This window comes from Oncorhynchus kisutch, linkage group LG11 (assembly GCF_002021735.2).
Source record: "Oncorhynchus kisutch isolate 150728-3 linkage group LG11, Okis_V2, whole genome shotgun sequence".
Classification (NCBI taxonomy): domain Eukaryota; kingdom Metazoa; phylum Chordata; class Actinopteri; order Salmoniformes; family Salmonidae; genus Oncorhynchus; species Oncorhynchus kisutch.
In genome coordinates, this window is record NC_034184.2 from 71,956,363 (window position 1) to 71,975,850 (window position 19,488).

The 19,488-nt window shown below is 46.1% G+C and overlaps 1 protein-coding gene across 10 annotated transcripts in view; it reads right to left on the reverse strand.

Annotated features, from left to right (window-relative positions):
* Positions 1-19,488, reverse strand: part of LOC109899297 (histone-lysine N-methyltransferase 2C) — a 114,063-nt gene that overhangs the window by 9,724 nt on the left and 84,851 nt on the right. For 9 of the 10 annotated variants that reach the window (XM_031836271.1, XM_031836273.1, XM_031836269.1 and 6 more), the window contains 12 exons: positions 11,404-13,161; positions 11,018-11,227; positions 10,188-10,352; positions 9,851-9,992; positions 9,501-9,639; positions 9,096-9,274; positions 7,429-7,562; positions 5,474-5,723; positions 4,839-4,951; positions 3,634-3,732; positions 703-1,849; positions 399-535 (listed from right to left, as the gene is read on the reverse strand). In XM_031836271.1, coding sequence (XP_031692131.1) covers positions 399-535; positions 703-1,849; positions 3,634-3,732; positions 4,839-4,951; positions 5,474-5,723; positions 7,429-7,562; positions 9,096-9,274; positions 9,501-9,639; positions 9,851-9,992; positions 10,188-10,352; positions 11,018-11,227; positions 11,404-13,161 — 4,473 coding nt within the window. The remainder of the gene's footprint in view (positions 1-398; positions 536-702; positions 1,850-3,633; positions 3,733-4,838; positions 4,952-5,473; positions 5,724-7,428; positions 7,563-9,095; positions 9,275-9,500; positions 9,640-9,850; positions 9,993-10,187; positions 10,353-11,017; positions 11,228-11,403; positions 13,162-19,488) is intronic. The other variant, XM_031836270.1, reaches the window with a different exon arrangement.

Consider the following 19,488-nt stretch of genomic DNA (forward strand, 5'->3'; position numbering starts at 1 on the left):
CTTGAATGGCCCGACCGGAACACCGACTTGAACCCGATCGAACATGTTTGGAGAGACCTGAAAATAGCTGTGCAGCGACACTCCCCATCCTGTTTGAGAGGATCTGCAGAGAAGAATGGGAGAAACTCCCCAAATACAGGTGTGCCAAGCTTGTAGCGTCATACCCAAGAAGAATCGAGGCTGTAATCGTTGCCAAAAGTGCTTCAAAGTAAGTAAAGGGTCCCATTTTTTATTTTTTTATTATGGGGTATCGTGTTTAGATTTTCAGGGGGGAAAAAATGATTGAATCAATTTGTGAATAAGTCTAACGTAACAAAATGTGTAAAGTCAAGGGGATTGAATACTTCGACTGCACCGACCTAAAACGTTCTACTCTCTCTTGCCATCTCTGCTCTTACCGATTCCACGATCCTGGTGACGGCAGTGACAGTGAATCCAAACAGGTCCTCTCCCTTCAGGTAGACAGGGAACAGTTTCAGAGTTCCAGACTCATTACGCCGCTCAGCCACAGGCTCCAGAATCTTGTCCCAGACAGCTACAACACAACAAACGGGATATTTAGGGGTGAGGTCAATAAGGTCATGTTCATAAGGCACTGACTAGCTGGACATTAAAACTGACAAACAGAGAGGGACTACATGGACATTTTCTGTTGCTACCCCCCCCCCCCAGTCTATTTCTAACCCCACCACGCCCCCTTACCTTTGGGTGAGGCGCCGGTGAGCACCAGGTCATCGTAGCCCTGTTCCATCACCCGCACCACAAACTCCGGCCGGCCCTCGTTCTCCTCCACCAAGCACAGGTAGCGGCAGCGGCGGTTGCCGTGACGAGTGCTCCAGTAGATGCGGCTGGCCCGGTAGCCCACGGGGAAGATGGCGTTGGCCGAGTGGAAGGCGGCCATCTGCTGGGGAAGCAGCTGACCCACAGTGTGGAACACCAGGCTGCCCACACGGAACGTGTGCCGGTGCTCGCCACGCTGCATGATGCTGGCCATCTGCCGCGCCTCATCACGCTGCACGTAGACACGGCGGAACACTGCGAAGCAGCGCAGCTCGTGGTTAGTGGCGGGTGCCACGGCCCTGTCGCTGCCCCGAGGCCGGTGCAGGTGGCACAGCATGGTCTTGTCCTTGAAGAAGGTGCACTGGACCTTGAGGGCGCATGTGAAGTGGTAGGCATTGGCGCAGCGCAACCGGTGGCAGCGGCTGGTGGCGCCCGTCTGCTGGCAGTAGGCGCAGCGCACCGCCATGCCCCGTTGTAACGCCAGCTCCACGTTGATAAGGGCGCCTGCCTGCGTCTCATATACCTCTGATGACCACAGTGCGCAGTTAAGGTGCACCCACAAGTCTAGGTCCAGGTTGAGGAGCCGGGCGGGCCCGTCCGTCACACCGTCGCCCTCCTCGTGGCAGAAGCAGCAACGTCGAAGGTCGCGGGGAAGGGGATCAGGACGCAGAGAGGCGCCCAGCTTCCTCAGCAGCTTGTCCATCTCGTCCTCACCGGGCAGAGAGGAAAGCAGGGTTCTCCTAGTGGGAACCACAATGTGTACGCTCCACTTGCGCCAACGCAGGCCCTTCCAGCGCTTGTGGTGGTGCGGCGACATATCACCTCCCCCGCTGGCTGAGTGGACCGCCCTGGGCCTTTGCTTGAACTTTACCGTCACCTTGAGAGTGTCCGGCTTGGGTTTCTCAGAGGGGAAGGACATGGGATGGGGACTGGAGGGGGGCGACTGTTTGGGCTGCAGCTGGGCCAGGCAGTGGACGTCCAGTGTGGACATGTTGTTACTATACTGGTGGAGCACCTTGGACGGGCTCTCTTTGACCGACGACTTAGGCAAGAGAGGAGACATGTTTGGCTGCGAAAGAGAGTTTACTCATTAGGAATCCAATGCAAATTCCTCTCAGCAATGGCATCTTCGTTCATTGTTAGACCATGTTCAAATATTTTGACTGCGCTTAAATGAACACATAAATCCACTCATTCTCCATGCAATCCAACCCATAAGAATACCAACTTTCATACACATTTTGACAGCTGGAATATTTTTTTAGGGACACACTTCTCCATGGCTTTGTACGTATAAATATGTGAGGCTCTCTGGGAGGCTGCTCTCTGATTACATGTACCATCTCCTGTCGTTGAGCAAGGTACTTAACCCCCCTACAGTTAGGCAACTGTATCAAACACGTAGTCAACCCTCAGTCTGGAGAGCTACTGCGTGTGTAGGCTTTTGATTAAAGCCCTGCTCAAACACATCAGAACCCGTTTATCAAGGTCCGGTTGAGCAGGTCATTTCTAAAATGTGTTTTGTTGGAGGAGAATAAAAGCCTGCACACCCATTATGCTCTTCTGGAGAATGGTTAACCACCCTTGATGTATAACATTTCACGGCTTTTGAAATAATTTGCTCATTCAATATATCAAAGATCAAATGGCTATGGTAGGCCATTTTCTAAAATAAATGCTTCTTAGTTTAGTCATATTTGTCTTAGAATTGTTTACTTTGCAGGCTGACTAGCATCTATCGAATTGCAATGTCCCATACATCCAAATCAACAGTGAAGTGAATCATTCTTTCTAAAATAATCTTTTAAATTAAATATGAAACATTACGGCCTTATTTGCAAGTGTCGGTGGGACATGACGGTGGGACATGACGAAAACATTATATGCTAATAATAGCTAAACATTTAGACTCTTATGGGTTAAGCCGGGGAGCTAAGCTATATGTAATTGTTTTAGGAAGGTTCATTTTTCTATTTTATTTAGAATTTTAAGACCCCTTGAAGTTAAATAATATATGATCAAATAAATGTTGGCCTTACTGCTATTAACCCATACAAACGAATGGAACAACAGATAGTCTGAAGGAAATTTGTTCTGAACTGTCTGTCCTATATATCTGAGAGATCAGTCAACAAATATATATTTTTATTATGCTAATTCGATTTTTGCGGGGGGGTGCGGGCATCATTTGAATTGGCTACCTAGTTTATAGAGGCTCGGCCTACATGCTGTTGCAATGCTGGCTGTTTTGCCCTACTTGAGCAACGGCCCACTCGTCTTTCACAAATGCAGGTGATGCTCACAAACACAGACGCACTAAAGTGTCATTCTGAACCTGTCGATTTTTATTCCTTTGATAAAATGTGCCAGAATGGGGCCTCCCGGGTGGCGCAGTTGTCTAGGGCACTGCATCGCAGTGCTAGCTGTGCCACCGGGGGCTCTGTCGCAGCCGTCCACGACCGGGAGGTCCGTGGGGCGACGCACAATTGGACTAGCGTGGTCCGGGTTAGGGAGGGTTTGGCCGGTAGAGATATCCTTGTCTCATCGCGCACTAGCGACTCCTGTGGCGGGCCGGGTGCAGTGCACGCTAACCAGGTCGCCAGGTGCACGGTGTTTCCTCCGACACATCGGTGCAGCTGGCTTCCGGGTTGGATGCGTGCTGTGTTAAGAAGCAGTGCGGCTTGGTTGGGTTGTGTTCCGGAGGACGCATGGCTTTCGACCTTCGTCTCTCCCGAGCTCGTACAGGAGTTTTATTTTTTTATATGTGCCAGAATAAATTACATTAACGAGTTCCCCCCCAAAATATTAAGATTTTTTTTCTTTTTCCAGATCTGGAAAATGCCAGATACACACCTTACTGTCCATGGCTTTGGATTGTGTGACAGTGGCGTGGAGGACAAAACAGTTATGGCTACAGAAGACCATGCTGCTCCCCACATGGTCCGGTCTCTCCTGTGGAAAACAGATACAAGTCGGCACCATAGACATTAGGCACTAAAAGGAAAAAAAGTCTCAGTGAAACGGGCAGGTATTAACAACCTGTGCAATTAGAAACACTAATTTTTGTTTTCCGTTGCAAAAAGTTTTGCCTTAATGAACATGGCCCAGGTCACAGACAAGGCCACTCTGCCTGAACATGCATGAGAGACACAGTCCGGCACTGTCCAGAAACAACTACCCCATATGCACTCCTGAAAGTGATCCTTAAGACATCCTACATATGGGAACCTATTGATCAAAAAGCCTGCTGTGCCACAGCCATTGTGTTGACGCCATAAAGAGTCGGGACATTTGCATAGTGTGTGTGGGCTGGCAGGAAGAGGAGAAAGACATCAAAGGTAACTCCTGATTTAAACAGCCTTGCATTTACATACTCCACCCGCTTGCTCATCTCGGGCCATCTCGACTCCTCCCGTGGTAAATAAGGAAGTGTGTCGTGGCAGTGGTCCCTCGGGGGTTAGGCAGTTAACCTGGTAATTGTTCTGGGGCGGATCGTTACTTCCCCAAAGGGAACAGGGATTAGCATAATAAGGCAACCGTTTTCTACGTACCCCCCAAGGGAGGACTTAAGGCAGGTCGCATGCTTTGAAGTCCTCAAAGTATACTTTAACCTCAAGCTCTTGAGCTCTTTATATGGATGGTAAATGATGACATGAATTTTAATAACGCAAAAAAAAAAAAAAAACTGTCAATCCCAAAGAGGGGTTGATAAATTCATAAAAGCAGGCCTTAACTTTACTTTTTTGGCTCAGATAAATCTCATTCCTCAGCAACCAAACTGATACTGAAGGAATGACTTTCAGGCTTATACAATTCAAATTACTAAACGTGTTCATATTAATTAACAATACTTTTGGGGCTCCCGAATGTGGCAGCAGTCTAAGGCACTGCATCAGTGCGAGAGGCGTCACTACAGACCTTGATTCGAATCCAGGCTGCGTCGGCCCAGCGTCGTTAGGGCTTGGCCGCCATTGTAAATAAGAATTTGTTCTTAACTGACTTGCCTAGTAAAATAAAAATATTTGCTTCAGTCAAGCAACAACTGATCTGGGGCTTACCCGTTTGCTGCAGGGTAGGTCTTTGGTGGACTTGCGGACTCCGTTTCCCAGAACCAGCACCTTGCAGTTCCAGCACCACTGGGGTTTAGGTCCGTCTCCCCTGGCAGACGGACCTAAAACACAAACAACTCAATCAAACTGACCAACATTGCAGAACACTTAAATGTATTAACCAACAAAACATGCAATTTCAACCTCAATTTGTCAATCAAAACACCTGGGTGAAAGACAGGTGAACAAGAACAAAACAGACCGCTAGTACAATTGCATTTGGGTCATTTCACATGGCTTCTTCAAAATCAATTAAGACAACCATATTATACTTTGAAAGTCTGGAACCGAAGACCTAACAGGTTCATCATCCCCAACCCTTAGGGGATTTCATTAAACTTCAAATCTCAGACATGATCAATAAAGGCTACACACAGACTAGTGTTCCATGTCTAGCTCTTTGTTCAAATGTTTTCTAAAGAGACAACTGTTTGTATGGAAAGTAATAGGAAAATCAGTAAAAGAAAGTGCTTAAACTTAAAAGGTATGGTTCCACCACAATTTAACTAGCTCTGTGGGCCAGAAACACCTATTTCTCCCATCACTATCAGTAGTTTAAAGTTGCATTGCTGGTGTGTACTGACCAGCGCTGGTAGGTGGCTGCTGGCTAATTCCGGGATGAGTGGGCGGTCCGGGGGGTCTCAGGAACCTCATGGCGGGGGGCTGCTGGGGGAACATGGCCGCGTGGTGGGGGTCCACACCCTGGGTCTGAGGCACCTTGACTCCAGCCAGCAGGGCCAGGGAGCTACGATCGGGACCGCGGCTCACCTCGTAGCTAACGGGGATGTTCACACACAGCAGGTCGGCTACCGCAGCCACCATGCCAGGGATGTTCTAGAGGTCCGGAAAGGGTCAGTGGGGTCAAATAAGTTCATAGCCAGTGGTGGTCAATACAAACAGCCTTATACGAGACAACCCGTTTTGTCTATCTTGCATATGGTCTGGCCTGGTTACCCAGTAGTTATTTAAATGTACAGTTGAAGTCGGAAGTTTACATACACCTTAGCCAAATACATTTAAATTCAATATTTCACAAATCCTGACATTTAATCCTAGTAAAAATTCCCTGTCTTAGGTCAGTTAGGATCACCACTATTTTAAGAATAATAGTAGAGTATTTATTTCAGCTTTTATTTATTTTATCACATTCCCAGTGGGTCAGAAATTTACATACACTCAATTAGTATTTTGTAGCATTGCGTTTAAATTGTTTAACTTGGTTCAAACGTTTCCGGTAGTCTTCCACAAGCTTCCCACAATAACTTGGGCGAATTTTGGCCCATTCCTCCTGACAGAGCTGATGTAAATGAGTCAGGTTTGTAGGCCTCCTTGCTCGCACACACTTTTTCAGTTCTGCCCACACATTTTCTATGGGATTGAGGTCAGGGCTTTGTGATGGCCACTCCAATACCGTGACTTTGTTGTCCTTAAGCCATTTTGCCACAACTTTGGAAGTATGCTTGGGGTCATTGTCCATTTGGAAGACCCATTTGCGACAAAGCTTCAACTTCCTGACTGAATTCTTGAGATGTTACTTCCATATATCCACAATTTTCTTCTCTCATGATGGCATCTATTTTGTTAGGTGCACCAGTCCCTCCTGCAGCAAAGCACCCCCACAACATGATGCTGCCACCCCCGTGCTTCACAGTTGGGATGGTGTTCTTCGGCTTGCACACCTCCCCCTTTTTCCTCCAAACATAATGGTCATTATGGCCAAACAATTCTAGTTTTGTTTCATCAGATCAGAGGACATTTCTCCAAAAAGTACGATATTTGTCCCCATATGCAGTTGCAAACCGTAGTCTGGCTTTTTTATGGCGGTTTTGGAGCAGTGGCTTCTTCCTTGCTGAGTGGCCTTTCAGGTTATGTAGATATAGATACTTTTGTACCCGTTTCCTCTTGCATCTTCACAAGGTCCTTTGCTGTTGTTCAGGGATTGATTTGCACTTTTCGCACCACAGTACGTTCATCTCTAGGAGACAGAACGCGTCTCCTTCCTGAGCGGTATGACGGCTGCGTGGTCCCATGGTGTTTACATTTGTGTACTATAGTTTGTACAGATGAACATGGTACCTTCAGGCATTTGGAAATTGCTCCCAAGAATGAACCAGACTTGTGGTCTACAAAAAAAAAATCTGAGGTCTTGGCTGATTTTACTTGACATTATGAGGCACAGAGTTTGAAGGTAGTCCTTGAAGTACACCTCCAAATGACTCAAATGATGTCAATTAGCCTATCAGAAGCTTCTAAAGCCATGACATAATTTTCTGGAATTTTCCAAGCTGTTTAAAGGCACAGTCAACTTAGTGTATGTAAACTTCTGACTCACTGGAATACAGTGAATTATAATTATAATTATAAGTAAGTCAAATAATCTGTCTGTAAACAATTGTTGGAAAAATTACTTGTGTCATGTATAAAGCAGATGTCCTAACTGACTTGCCGTCTACTGAATGTCTACTGCTATTTAGAATCTAAGATCAGAGCAACTATAGTCGTCAAAATTGCTTGTTTACAATTGCATTTAACCACTCACCTCCGCTGCGACCGGATTCAAGGTGATAGCTATGGATACCAGGCCAGCTTTGGAGCAGGAGGGAGCCGGTCTGAACTGGGACCCGAAAAAGGAGCTTGAGGGTTCAGTCTTGACCTCTTGCTTAATCTCAGTCCCTGAGGGGAAACAACCAGACAATCTAATATTACAGAGAAACTAACACAAATTATGCTTGTACAACACTGGCCTGAGAATGATTATTAAAGATATAATGGCTACCATTACTAACAAGAAAAACTTCTTATGACTCAACATAACTATAAAATAACATGGGGAGCACCCTCAGGGGTGCATGCTTCATCCCCTCCTGTATTCCCTGTTCCCCCATGACTGCGTGGCCGAGCACAACTCCAACACCAATGAGACAGGTCAAAGACCTGGCAGTGTGGTACCAGGACAACAACCTCTCCCTCGACGTCAGCAAGACAAAGGAGCTAATCGTGGACTACAAGAAATGGAGGGCAGAGCATGCCCCAATTCACATCGACAGGGCTGTAGTGGAGAGGGTCGAGAGCTTCAAGTTCCTCAGTGTCCACATCATTAAGGACCTATCATGGTCCAAACACACCAACAAAGTTGTGAAGAGGGCATGACAATGCCTCTTCCCCCCCAAGAGGCTGAAAAGATTTGGCATGGGCTCTCAGATCCTCAAAATTCTACAGCTGCACCACTGAGAGCATCTTGACAGTCTGAATCACCGCTTGGTATTACAATTGCTTGACATCCAACCGCTACAGAGGGTAGTGCATACAGGCCAGTACATAACTGGGGCCGAGCTCCCTGTCATCTAGGACCTCTATTCCAGGCAGTGTCAGAGGAAGGCCCTAAAAATTGTCAAAGACACTCAAGTCATAGACTGTTCTCTCTGCTACAGCACGACCAGTGGTACGGATGCAACAAGTCTAGAACCAACAGGACCCTGAACAACTTCTACCACCAAGCCATAAGACTGATAAGTAGTTCGTTAAATAGCTACCCGGACTATTTGCATTGGACTCATCACATACACTGCTGGTACTGTTTACGATCTGTCACTTTATTCCTAGTTATATGTACATATCTACCTCAATTACCTCATACCCTGGCACAGTGACTCTGTACTGGTACCCCTTGTACACTGATTAAATTAAATGTTCCATATGCACAAAAAGCTTATTGCTCTCCAATGTTGTGCACAAATTTGTTTATATCCCTGTTCGTGAGCATTTCAGCTTTGCCAAGATAATCCATATCAAGAAGCTGATTAAAAAGCATGATCATTACACAGGTAGACTTGTGCCGGGGATAATATAAGGGTCATGAAAATGTGCAGTTTTGTCACATGCCACAGAAGTCTCAAGTTGAGGGAGTATGCAATTGGCATGTTGACTGCAAGAACGTCAACCAGAGTTGTTGCCAGTAAAATCGTTGAAAATTGTTGCGTTTATATTTTTGTTCAGTGTATATATATATATATATATACCCAGATATAATTACTCATTGTGTATCTATTAATGTGTTGTACTTTTCTATTTTCTTTCTCTCTGGATTGTTGGGAAGGGCCTTTAATTAAGCATTTCACTGTTAGTTCACACCTGATGAATAAAATTGTATTAGATTTTTGTAGCTCTTGTTCAGTCAGGAGTGAAAATTGTATTTGTGATTCTTACCTTTCCCACTGGCGCTAGGCAGCATGGGAATTACAGGGGAGGAGCAAGGGGAGGGGGGCTCCTCCTTGACATTTGACAAGTCGGGGTAGCGGCTGATCTCCACGCCGACCACACTCTCTGGGGACGAGGAGGGGACGAAGCTATCAGGGGTGTCCCTGTCCACACAGTGGTCCTGGCTCCTGGGATGTACACAGAATCAGGGAAACTAGTTCAACCACTGGGCTCCTTCACGTAACCAGGTCAGGGCAGTACAGCTTGGCTCGGCTCAGTAGTGCAGAAGGGTATAAATCTGTTTAATACTCCACTCTCCGTTCAGAAGCTAAATTACAGTTACTCGCTCAAACCAGGTAGGAACGATCCTGACTCCCATTGAAATGTGGATTTGCAAGTCCTCCAAAGGCTCACCTGAGTTCCTCCTGGTTGTTATGGGGTGGTGTGGGGAGCGAAGCGGGGACGTCCACCGTCTTGGGCCCCTGGGTGATGGCATGGGCCAGCAGGTCTTTTTCTGTTCGGAACGCTGTAGGTAGCTGCTTGGCTTTCAGGCCTATAGGGAGAAAGTAAACATTTATTGTTCCTTTTATTTTCAGACCTTAGAAATGTGTCTTTTTCCATTGCAATCCCAGTAGTGATTCTTTGATGTATAATACAGTTTAGATCACTATTTAATATTAGCTATAATATTACTACAGCATTACATCTACAAAGAAGTGCGACAGAGGTGCAGAAGATTGTGAAAATGTTGAGTCCCACTTTACCATCATGGCCACCCAAGATGGCAGCTTTCCTGGTAAGATCCTCGGCCGTGGCGAACCCGTTGACCATCTTCTGCCTCGCCACGGGGGGCGGCGTGGAAGGGAGTGATGCTGGAGGGGTGGGCGGGTTGCTCAAGTTGTTCTGCTACAAAATGGCAAATCACACAACATCGTAACTGGATCAAACTAGGGAAATTTGTTTTAGTATACAGGAGCATTCAACAAATGTGCGACTATCTATTTTATTTTCTAGGAACTATGTTCCTATTCCTATCCTATACCTTTTTCTACACTCCACCTGGGAAAGGGATGGATGTGCACACTAGTGATCTCTCCTCACCTTGTAGATGAGCTGGGAGTAGTAGTCTGACACGCCGCCCAGCGAAGCGCTGCCAAAGGATCCTGACAGGCTGTTCTCCCCGTTCAGCTGCCCGCTGCCGAAGGGGGGAAAGTGAGCAAAGTTGACCACCATCAGGGGCTCTATCAGGGGCAGCAGGGAAAGCTGCTGTGGGGGTGGAGAAAGAGAGGAAGGAGGGTTAGTGAGAGCAGAAGGGACGCTGTACGTGGTACTGTATTTTAAAGGCTTTCTCACTGCTTATATTTCGAGGTAAGCACTGAACAGGATCAAAATTAGTTCTAGAAATTGAATGAAAACGTTTGACTGTTATTAATGACCTTTTTGGGGGTATATAATATAATAATTAAAGTTATTTTTAACCTAACGTTATATGGTTATTATATCATATTATTATTAGTCAACTAAGTATTAGATTTTCCATTTAATATTCGGTTTATGCCTTCCACAAATGTTGAGTGATTTTTTTTTTTTATCCACGGACCATTTAAGTCCACCTAAATTAAAGTAATTACATATTAAGATGAGTGATTTATGAGGTGTGCTAACAGAAAATAAAACACCCACATTTGTACCTAAGCAACTGCAGAGAAAGATAAACTTTCATCTATAAAATCAGCAGCCTGAGTGCTAATCTGCACATAGCGGCACCACACACGTGAAATATTTAATGCCATCAATCAAAACATGGAAATATGTACTAAATAAAACTCTTGTTTTATGTTTCGGACTGGGAACATGACCAGACCAATCAACACACAAAAGCTAATCGGCACATTCAACACTGTTTGGTGGCTGACTACTATGATCTGTACCTGTTTGAGCTGGGTCATCAGAGTGTCAGTACTGGAATAACCAATCGGCTTCTCCTCTTCCTCCTTCTTCCTCCTCTTGTAGCGCGATGGTGGTTTCTCCACGCCGTTTTTATGCATCAGTTTGTTGCGCTGCTGCTTCCTCTTGCCCTGCTCCGGCACCGAGGGTTCTAGGAGCTCGGTGCTTCCTGTCAGCTGACTGCGCCGGGGAGTCTGGGAAATTACAACGAGACAAGGTTGGTGAGCTACTATTACACAACAAAGAGTTTTCATTAGGAATGTAGTACTGTATAGCAATTGCTTAGCCAATTTTGTACCCCAATATTTCGATTTCAGATAGAACATGCAGTAACCTATGCTATACTATAGTGTGGTCTTTCCCTTCTCACCATGTTGTTGGCGGTGAAGGCCGGCCTGGCAGTGGCTTTGCGGTCTGATGAGTCCTCCTGCTCTGAGCGCAGTTTGTCACAGGATATCTGCTGTGTGGGAAGGGTCTGGTTGGCATTGGCGCCGGGTGGGGGCGTGCTCTTGTTCTGCAACAGGTGCTTAAGTAGCTCGTTCCCTGTGTCGCCACCTTTGGCACCGTGGAGTGGCGAAGAAAACCCACCCTCGCTTCCCTCCTCCACTTTTACTGTCCCGCCAGCTCGGGGAACGTGCTGCAAGGCCGTCCCCTCGTTGGCCGCCTCGTCCCTTCTGCACTCAGTCTCTATGCTCTCCAACTTGATTTGGAAGGTTTCGTCAAACAGGGGAGCCCGGTCATTCTCAGAGCCCATGCTGGAGCAGCCACCCTGGGCTAAGCTGCTGCCTGAGAGCTGCCTCTCCAGTTCTGTGGAGGGGGCCAAACCAGAGGACCCCACTGGGAGGAAAAGATCGGACAGATCCTGCTCACAGGGAATGCTGAGGCTCCGGGTGGATGAGGTGTCAGACCCGCGGGAGGGCGTCAGCGGGGAGCAGCGGTCTGAGTGGGGAGTGGACGGTGTCTTGACAGAGTCTGTGTCGTCGACCAAGTCTCTCTTCTTCCTGTTCCTCTTCTTCTTGACCTTCTCCTCTGGGATGATGTTGGAGTAGAGCTGGATCAAGGACTGGCCTGAGCCGGGGTAGTTTGGAGGCAGGGGTGTGGATGAGTCCATTCCGAACGGAAGTCCCTGTCCCTCGCCTCGGCCCCCACCCTGGGGTATCATCCCAGGGCCTCTGAATCTGGCAGGACGGGGCAGTTCCGAGGGGAAGTTGAGCCCCTGCAGCATGGGGTTTTTGGGACAGAAATTGGGACCCATTTCGGGACCACCAAAAGCCCCAGTCTTGGGTATAGGCCTGCGCTCGTCCCCCAGCATGAAGGCCCCGTTGCCCTGCTGGGGGAACATGGGCCCTAGCTGCCCCTGCTGTGGTGGTGCTCGTTGTTGAGGTCTAGAAGGCTGCATGAAGTCTTGGGGCAGATCAGTATTGTAGAATGGCATGTGGGCCAGGCTATCCCCACTGGGGTTAGTAGCTCCGGGGCCGTGTGGGAGCCCAGCGGGACCCATACCCAGGCCTTGCTGCTCCATCTCCAGCCGCTGCTGCATGGCCCGGTGCCTGTCTACCTCCTGCATCAGCTGAACCCGCTGTTTCTCCTGCTGCTCCCTCATGCGGTCCCGCCTCTCGCGCTCCTGGAAGCCCTCGCTGAATGGATTGTTATCATCAAATTTCACAGCAAGGCTATTGCTGCCACCACCACCGTTACCTCCGCTGGCTTCCTGGGTTCCTGCTCCTTTGCCTGCAGGTGTGGCTTTTACTCCGGGCACCATTGAGGCTGATTGAGGCTGAGGCGGAAGTTGGGTCTGGGGTGGTAACTGGGGCTGGTGCAACTGGGCAGGGCTGGCGGGGGGCATCTGAGCTGGAATTCTTGGACCCGGGCCTCCCATCGGTCCTGGGGCTCCCCCAGGGTGCCAGCCTGGCACGTTGGGCATGCGGGCAAGATTAGGCTGGCTGGGGTGGGGCTGCATTGTCATCATGGGCTCCATCATGGGCTGGCCCAAAGGGGGCCCCCTGGGCATTATAGGGGCAGCATGAGCTGGCATCCCTGGCATCATAGGAGCCTGTAGACTTAGCTGTTGCTGCTTGACACGGTACTCCTCTATCAGCTCTGCATGGTCTTTCTGCTGTTTCCGGATCTACCAGAGAGAAACAGCACAAGAGGAAAAAAACAATAAGAGAAATGTGAGCAGACTGAAGGTTATCCCACCCAATTCTTCACAGTGCAAGATGGTATTGAGACATTTTTAGGCACTGCTTTTCTATACAGTCCAATTAGAACTGGTATTTACCTGACAATCACAGAAAGAACAGTAATCAAATGCTATTTTCTGTTACTTATTCAAAATACCTCCATATAATACGTATCGATACAGTAAATGTTTCCATGATTCCACAAGTAATCCGATTGAACCATTACGAAGTAAATACCAGGTAAATAGCAAAACCTCTTTAACCTCTTGAGTGTAGGGGGCAGTATTTTGATGTTTGGATGAAAAACATACCCAAATTAAACTGCCTATTTCTCAGGCCCAGAATCTAGAATATGCATATAATTGTCCGATTAGGATAGAAAACACTAAAGTTTCCAAAACGGTCAAAATATTGTCTGTTATTGCAGGCGAAAACCTGAGGAAAATCCAACCAGGAAGTGCTGTTTTTCCTGAAACCTCCCTGTTCCATTGCATGTCTTCCCTCCATTTAAAGGGATATCAACCAGATTCCTTTCCTTATGGCTTCCACATGGTGTGAACCGTCTTTAGACATAGTTTCAGGCTTTTATTCTGAAAAATTAGCGAGAAAGATCACATCGCGTCATTGGATGGCTGGGTGCCAGCAGAGTTTTGCATGCGTGAGCAGCTTGGAGCAGACATTTTCTCTCTCACTCCAATTGAAAAAGCTACGGTTTGACATGTTTCTACGAACTTTACGGATACTATTTGGAATTTGTCTGCCCCGTCGTGACCGCTCGAGTCTGTAGATTTCTGAACATAACGCGCCAACCAAAAATAATCTTTATGGAACAAACTGTACATTTGTGTAACTGGGAGTCTTGTGAGTGCAAACATCCGAAGATCACCAAAGGTAAGCGATTCATTTGATTGTTTTTCTGACTTTCGTGACCAATCTACTTTGCTGCTAGCTGTTTAATGTTTTGTCTGCTGAGAGAGATGTCCTAACATAAACGCTTGGATTGCTTTCGCCGAAAAGCTTTTTTGAAATCTGACACGCCAGGTGGATTAACAACAAGCTAAGCTGCGTTTTGCTATATTGCATGAGTGGAGGATGTGTGTTAACTTCACAGAATAAATCGTGCCTTTGTTCTCCTGTGGTGTTTGTCTCGCGGCCTCGCCACATTTAAAAGGTCACGGAAGTTGGAAATAATTAGCAAAGGCGGCATTTGTTATGCTAAGAAAAGGTCAAAAGGTGTGTTTTCGAGCTCAATGTTTCCCTTGATTCTCAAGAAACCAAACAGTTATTTAAAAGTACCAGTTGTTTTTCAGCAATCAAGCTTTGTGTGCTGCTGAGCAGGAGGGCTAAGATTGTCAAAATTGGGACAGAAATAAAAAGCAAAGAGTTGATAACTGAGCCGACATCAAGAGTTTAATTTCAAGAGAAAATTGATTAGATGGAATCCAACATGATGTGGGAGCTAAAGACCAAAAGGCCAAAGGAAAACACTAAATTAAGCCCTCAAAGATGGAGAGAATCTATGTACAAAGCAAGTCCTGCAGGCTTTAGTTATCTTATCTTGATTATTGTCCTGGTATATGGTCAAGTGCTGCAAAGACGGACCTAGTTCAGCTGAAGCTGGCCCAGAACAGAGTGGCACGTCTTGCTCTTCATTGTAATCATAGGGCTAATATTAATACACTGCTCAAAAAAATAAAGGGAACACTAAAATAACACATCCTAGATCTGAATGAATGAAATATTCTTATTAAATACTTTTTTCTTTACATAGTTGAATGTGCTGACAACAAAATCACACAAAAATTATCAATGGAAATCAAATGTATCAACCCATGGAGGTCTGGATTTGGAGTCACACTCAAAAGTGGAAAACCAGACTACAGGCTGATCCAACTTTGATGTAATGTCCTTAAAACAAGTCAAAATGAGGCTCAGTAGTGTGTGTGGCCTCCACGTGCCTGTATGACCTCCCTACAACGCCTGGGCATGCTCCTGATGAGGTGGCGGATGGTCTCCTGAGGGATCTCCTCCCAGACCTGGACTAAAGCATCCGCCAACTCCTGGACAGTCTGTGGTGCAATGTGGCGTTGGTGGATGGAGCGAGACATGATGTGCACAGTGTGAACCTGCTTTCATCTGTGAAGAGCACAGGGCGCCAGTGGCGAATTTGCCAATCTTGGTGTTCTCTGGCAAATGCCAAACGCCCTGCACGGTGTTGGGCTGTAAGCACAACCCCCACCTGTGAACGTCAGGCCCTCATACCACCCTCACGGAGTCTGTTTCTGACCGTTTGAGCAGACACATGCACATTTGTGGCCTACTGGAGGTCATTTTGCAGGGCTCTGGCAGTGCTCCTCCTTGCACAAAGGCGGAGGTAGCGGTCCTGCTGCTGGGTTGTTGCCCTACTACGGCCTCCTCCACATCTCCTGATGTAATGGCCTGTCTCCTGGTAGCGCCTCCATGCTCTGGACACTACGCTGACAGACACAGTAAACCTTCTTGCCACAGCTTGCATTGATGTACCATCCTGGATGAGCTGCACTACCTGAGCCACTTGTGTGGGTTGTAGATTCCGTCTCATGCTACAACTAGAGTGAAAGCACCGCCAGCATTCAAAAGTGACCAAAACATCAGACAGGAAGCATAGGAACTGAGAAGTGGTCTGGTCACCACCTGCAGAACCATTATTGGGGGTGTCTTGCTAATTGCCTATCATTTCCACCTGTTGTCTAATCCATTTGCACAACAGCATGTGAAATGTATTGTCAATCAGTGTTGCTTCCTAAGTGGACAGTTTGATTTCACAGAAGTGTGATTGACTTGGAGTTACATTGTGTTGTTTAAGTGTTCCCTTTATTTTTTTGAGCAGTGTACTATGCATGTCAGTCTCTCTTGGCTAAGAGTTGAGTAATGACTGTTGAGGAAAGACAGTTTGGAAATTCCAAATGGTTTGCGTAGTCATCTTACAAACAGCACTGACACACACACCTTCCCCACCAGGGGTCTTTTCACAGTCCCCAGGTTCAGAACAAATTCAAAAATACAGTTGAATTCGGAAGTTTACATACACTTAGGTTGGAGTCATTAAAATTCATTTTCAACCACTCCACCAATTTCTTGTTAACAAGCTATTGTTTTGGCAAGTCAGTTAGGACATCTACTTGGTGCATGACACAAGTAATTTTTCCAACAATTGTTACAGACAGATTATTTCCCTTACAATTGCCTTTAAACAGCTAAGAATATTCCAGAAAATTATGTCATGGCTTTAGAAGCTTCTGATAGGCTAATTGACATTATTTGAGTCAATTGGAGGTGTACCTGTGGATGTATTTCAAGGCCTACCTTCAAACTCAGTGCCTCTTTGCTTGACATCATGGGAAAATCAAAAGAAATCAGCCAAGACCTCAGAAAAAGAATTGTAGACCTCCACAAGTCTGGTTCTTCCTTGGGAGCAATTTCCAAAACGCCTTAAGGTATCACACGTTCATCTGTACAAACGATAGTACGCAAGTATAAACACCATGGGACCACGCAGCCGTCATACCGCTTAGGAAGAAGACTCGTTATGTCTCCTAGAGATTAATGTACTTTGGTGCGAAAAGTGCAAATCAATCCCAGAACAACAGCAAAGGACCTTGTGAAGATGCTGGAGGAAACGGGTACAAAAGTATCTATATCCACAGTAAAACAAGTCCTATATAAACATAACCTGAATGGCCGCTCAGCAAGGAAGAAGTCATTGCTCCAAAACCGCCATAAAAAAGCCAGACTACGGTTTGCAACTGCACATGGGGACAAAGATCATACTTTTTGGAAAAATATCCTCTGGTCTGATGAAACAAAAATAGAACCGTTTGGCCATATTGACCATCGTTATGTTTGGAGAAAAAGGGGAAGGCTTGCAAGCCGAAGAACACCATCCCAACCGTGAAGCACGGGCATGGCAGCATCATGTTGTGGGGGTGCTTTGCTGCAGGAAGGACTCGTGCACTTCACAAAATAAATGGCATAATGAGGAAAGAAAATAGTGTGGATATATTGAAGCAACATCTCAAGACATCAGTCAGGAAGTTGAAGCTTGGTCGCAAATGGGTCTTCCAAATGGACAATGACCCCAAGCATACTTCCAAAGTTGTGGCAAAATGGCAACAAAGTCAAGGTATTGGAGTGGCCATCACAATTCCCTGACCTCAATCCTATAGAAAATTTGTGGGCAGAACTGAAAAAGTGTGTGCGAGCAAGGAGGCCTACAAACCTGACTCAGTTACACCAGCTCTGTCAGGAGTAATGGGCCAAAATTCACGCAAATTATTGTGGAAGTCAAACAATTTAAAGGCAATGCTACCAAATACTAAGTGAGTGTATATAAACTTCTGATCCACTGGGAATGTGATGAAAAAAATAAAAGCTGAAATAAATAATTCTCTCTAGTATTATTCTTAAAATAAAGTGGTGATCCTAACTGGCCTAAAACAGGGATATTTTTTACTATGGCTAAATGTCAGGAAGTGTGAAAAACTGAGTTTAAATGTATTTGGCTAAGGTGTATGTAAACGTCCAACTTCAACTGTACATACACTATTGTACAGAGCCATGAGTGCAAGGAACTCCCTTCCATCTAATATAGTGCAAGTGAACAGCAAACATTGTTTAAAAAAACAAATAAAGCAACTCCTCACGGCACAACACCTCTCCCCATGTGACCTAATTGTTGTGTGTGTACAGTGGGGCAAAAAAGTATTTACAGAAAACAACAAAGTGTATATAAAAAGTATTGAGAAACTTTTGTTATTGACCAAATACTTATTTTCCACCATAATTTGCAAATAAATTCATAAAAAAATCCTACAATGTGATTTTCTGGATTTTTCTCTCTCATTTTGTCTGTCATAGTTGAAGTGTACCTATGATGAAAATTACAGGCCTCATCTTTTTAAGTGGGAGAACTTGCACAATTGGTGGCTGACTAAATACATTTTTGCCCCACTGTATATACTGTCATGTACAGGTCATTCAGAAATATTCAGACCTCTTTACTGTTCCCATAATTTTGTTACGTTAATGCCTTATTCTAAAATGTATATAAAACATTTACATGAGTATTCAGATTCTTTACTTTGTTGAAGCTCCTTTGGCAGTGATTACAGCCTCGAGTCTTCTTGAGTATGACGCTACAAGCTTGGCACACCTGTATTTGGGGAGTTTCTCCCTTCACTACAGATCCTCTCAAGCTCTGTTTGGTTGGATTGGGAGCGTCGCTGTACAGCTATTTTCAGTTCTGTTCGGGTTCAAGTCTGGGCTCTGGCTGAGCCACTCAAGGACATTCAGAGACTTGTCCCGAAGCCACTCATGAGGCGTCTTGGCTGTGTGCTTAGGGTCGTTGTCCTGTTGGAAGGTGAACCTTTGCGCCAGTCTGAGGTCCTGAGCGCTCTGGAGCAGGTTTATGTCAAGGATCTCTCTGTACTTTGCTCTGTTCATCTTGTCCTCGATCCTGACTAATCTCCCAGTCCCTGCCGCTGAAAAACATCCACACAGCATTATGCTGCCACCACCATGCTTCACCATAGGGATTAGTGCCAGGTTTCCTTCCTTCCTCCTTGCTTGGCATTCAGGCCAAAGAGTTCAAGCTTGGTTCGATCAGACCAGAGAATTTTGTGTCTCATGGTCTGAGTCCTTTAGGTGCCTTTTGGGAAACTCCAAGCGGGCTGTCGTGAGCCGTTTTCATCAGGAGTGGCTTCCGTCTAGCCACTCTACTAGATAAAAAGATTGGTGGAATGCTGCAGAGATGGTTGTCCTTCTGGAAAGTTCTTCCATCTCCAAAGTGGAACTCTGTCAGAGTGGCCATAGGGTTCTTGGTCACCTCCCTGACCAAGGCCCTTCTCCCCTGGTTGCTCTATGAAGAGTCTTGGTGGTTCCAAACTTCTTCCATTTAAGATTGATGGAAGCCACTGTGTTCTTGGGGACCTTCAATGCTGCATAAATATTTCTGGTACCCTTCCCCAGATCTGTGCCTCGACAATTTTGTCTCTGAGCTCTACGGACAATTCCTTCGACCTATGGCTTTCTTTTTGCTCTGACATGCACTGTAAACTTTGGGACCTTATATAGACAGGTGTGTGCCTTTCCAAATCATGTCCAAACAATTTAATTTACAACAGGTGGACTCCAATCAAGTTGTAGAAACATCAAGGATAATCAATGGAAACAGGATGCACCTGAGCTCAATTTCGAGTCTCATAGCAAAGGGTTTGAATACTTATGTAAATATG